Source organism: Tupaia chinensis, unplaced genomic scaffold (genome assembly GCF_000334495.1).
Source record: "Tupaia chinensis unplaced genomic scaffold, TupChi_1.0 Scaffold000258_1, whole genome shotgun sequence".
Lineage (NCBI taxonomy): Eukaryota > Metazoa > Chordata > Mammalia > Scandentia > Tupaiidae > Tupaia > Tupaia belangeri.
The window spans coordinates 1,725,708-1,728,539 of NW_006159738.1; the positions used below are offsets into that span (position 1 = coordinate 1,725,708).

Genomic DNA, 2,832 nt, shown 5'->3' on the forward strand with positions numbered 1-2,832 from the left:
CCCCGCAGCCCCCGGCCCCGCAGCCCCCGGCCCTGCCCCGCCACTCTCAGCCACTCACCAGCTTGGAGCTGTTGGAGATGAGCCTGTTCAGGGTGTCGAAGCCCATCTTGATGTTGAAGCGCCTCTTCTGCTCGGCTGAGATGTGCTTCATCTGCCGGTTCTGCAGGCGAGTGACACAGGCGCAGGGACACAGGCTCACTGCCAAGGCCGCTCCCTCACTTCTACCCGATGCTGGGACCTCCACCACCTGACCTGGCACCCCCGGCCAGCTTCAAGCCCCCACGGACCCAGTCCCGCAGGCACTGCCCTCTAAGCCAATGGCCCCATCGGCTCACAGGTCACGAGGATGCGGGGTCAGCTCCTGGACTCAGGGCCACCCAGAGACCTCCGACAGGCCCGTGACCACGGGCTGCGCATGGGAGGGGGCACGGGATGAGCTGGCTTGGCCATGGGGTGAAGGGAGCAGAAGCCCTGTCCCAAGGCTGCCTGCCCGCTGTGCCCGCAGCCCAAGGCTGGGCCTTCCCCTGGACGGCCGCAGCTGCTCCCCTCCCCAGCAAGGGAAGCAAGACCGTGAGTCCCCGATACCTTTAGTGCAGTCACGTTTTTGGGGTCTGCAGATTTCCCTGAGCAGTTGTTCTGGGGAGACTGAGGACTGGGGCTCTGTTCTGACGCGCACGGAGAGGCCTGTCCTGAGTTTGGGCAGTCACGACCTGAGAACAGAGAGAGCCCTCAGGGCCAGAGCCTGAGAAGGGGGCTCGGCACACAAGGAGAAGCCACACTGGTCCCATCCCACCCCAGCAGTGCTCACAGACACAGGAGCCCCCAGGTCCCAGGATACCCACTTTTAATGCCCATAACTGGCCCAGAGCAAAAACCATGGGCAGAAATCCTTGCCAACATCCCAAGTGGTATCCCGCTGGGCCCGACGGCAAGTCGGATGGTGCGCTGGGGCCGGGGATGGGACGTGGCAGCGTTCGGTGGAGGCCCCACTGGTGCTCAGCCCCTCAGAAAGCCTCAAGGCAGCCGGGGCTTTCCGTGCGGCTCTGAGGTGCTGGCTCTTGCCCTAGTGCTGAGCACACTGATGCGCTTCGTTTTCGTTTCTTAAACCGAACACACACGCTTTCTTATGCTCGTACCTTACCCTTGCCCCAGTTTTTTATGTAAAGAAAAAAAACTGGCCCATGTGGAACTTGATGGGAAGCCCCACGACTCCGTGGGCCCCACTCTAATCATGCTGCCTGGACTCAGCCAGCCCGCACTGCCACTGAGGCCGCAAGCCCGGCACGTCTCACTGGATTATCTCCCGGCCGATCCTGCGCTCTGGGTGCCCCAACTCCACTTTCAGAGTCCGCAGACAGGAAGGTAAGCTCAGGGGCTGACCTGGACTTCTGGTCTTTCCCCTCCCAGATGGAGGAGCCCCGCTGTCCACCGACCCCACGGAGGACAGGCCCTGCCTCACTCATATCCTCCCGTGTCCACGGGGTTGAGGGAGCAGCCCTGCCACGCTTTAAGAGGGAGGACATGGGCCAGCTGGTGACATGGTGACTAAGGTGGCTGGATCCCACATGCAACTGCAGTTTGAGCCCCAGGTCTGGCGGTTTGAGAAACACACTGGGTGCAGGTGCATGCATGTCCAAAAATCCCAGAAAGAGGGACATGGAGAAAGGGTCAGTGTGGCCATCCCCCTGGGGGGTGCTTTCTCACTTTCCCTCTTTTTCACTCTGTCTCTCTCCAGGTGCGCATGTACCCTCTGGAAAATTAGGGGAAAAAAGGGGGGGGAAGACACGTGGTCTCCTTTCCTGGTGTGACACCTGGAAGGTAGGGCCTGGGTCCCTTTTCCACCTCTTGCCAGCGGCACGTCCTCGGGGAGACGGCGTGGACCTGCGGGCTCTTCAGCTGTCACTGGGAACAAGCAGCAATGCCCCACCACCCAGTATAAGGTCTGGACGCGGGAAACCGACCACAGACTGGAACCCCACACTGACGGCCATGCTGACATGCACCAGGCCAGGCGGCTTCCGTGGCTACGGCAATCCCAGGCTAACGCTTCCTAGAAAGGGCCGACATGGGGGGGGTCCCCTGCTCCGGAGGAGAGCTGGCAGCTCCATGCCAGGCTGTTCTAAGTCCCAACACCCTGCTGCCACACTGCAGCACACCTGCCACTCCTGCTGCCTAGAGGACAGAGCCGCCACGGAGCACTGCAGCCTGTCGGGCACGCTTCCGGCCCACGCCACCCACGGGCCTCTGAGACCAGGCTGCAGGCTGTAAGCCTGGGCTCGGTCCAGGGCAGCCATTCACGGCCCTCACGTAGTCCCGACTGGTCCGACCCACGAGACACTCACTGGGCCCTGCGGTGGGCACCTGGGGGCTGCACCCGTGCAGCGGGGCCTGCTCGCCCTTCACCAGGGAGTCCTGCACCGTGCTAGGAGAGAAGAGCCGGGGGCCGGGGGCGGGCTGGCTGTTGGTGCTGTGGCTGAGCTCTGTCACCAGGATGCCGCTGTGGAACTCCGTGACTCCAGGAGCCTGTGGCAACATGGGGAGAGGTCACCCCCAATGCACCCCAAAGCAGGCTGCCTGGGGTGACAAAGACCAGGTCTGCCTGGGGCGCTGCTCACCCTGGTGATGGTGGCAGGCGCGAGGACCACGCTGGGCTGGGACACAGTGGAGGCCAACAACCCTTCTCTCTTCAGGGGGCCGGACGTCATAATCACTGCTTGTGGCTGGCCTGGAAAGGCAGCTGCCGGGACAAGGAGGCAGTGAGGCGGTGCCCAGGGCCTCAGCAATGCTGCGCCTGCAGAGGTGTGGCTGGCGCCACCACCCCCGCCCACGGGG

General features: G+C 63.3%; 1 protein-coding gene across 1 annotated transcript in view; it reads right to left on the reverse strand.

The window, feature by feature from the left end:
* Positions 1 to 2,832, reverse strand: part of MLXIP (MLX interacting protein) — a gene marked incomplete at both ends in the record, with an annotated part of 57,981 nt that overhangs the window by 2,976 nt on the left and 52,173 nt on the right. Inside the window, 4 exon segments of the mRNA XM_027772196.1 lie at positions 59 to 160; positions 586 to 710; positions 2,343 to 2,523; positions 2,616 to 2,737. Of these exon segments, the coding sequence (XP_027627997.1) occupies positions 59 to 160; positions 586 to 710; positions 2,343 to 2,523; positions 2,616 to 2,737 (530 nt within the window).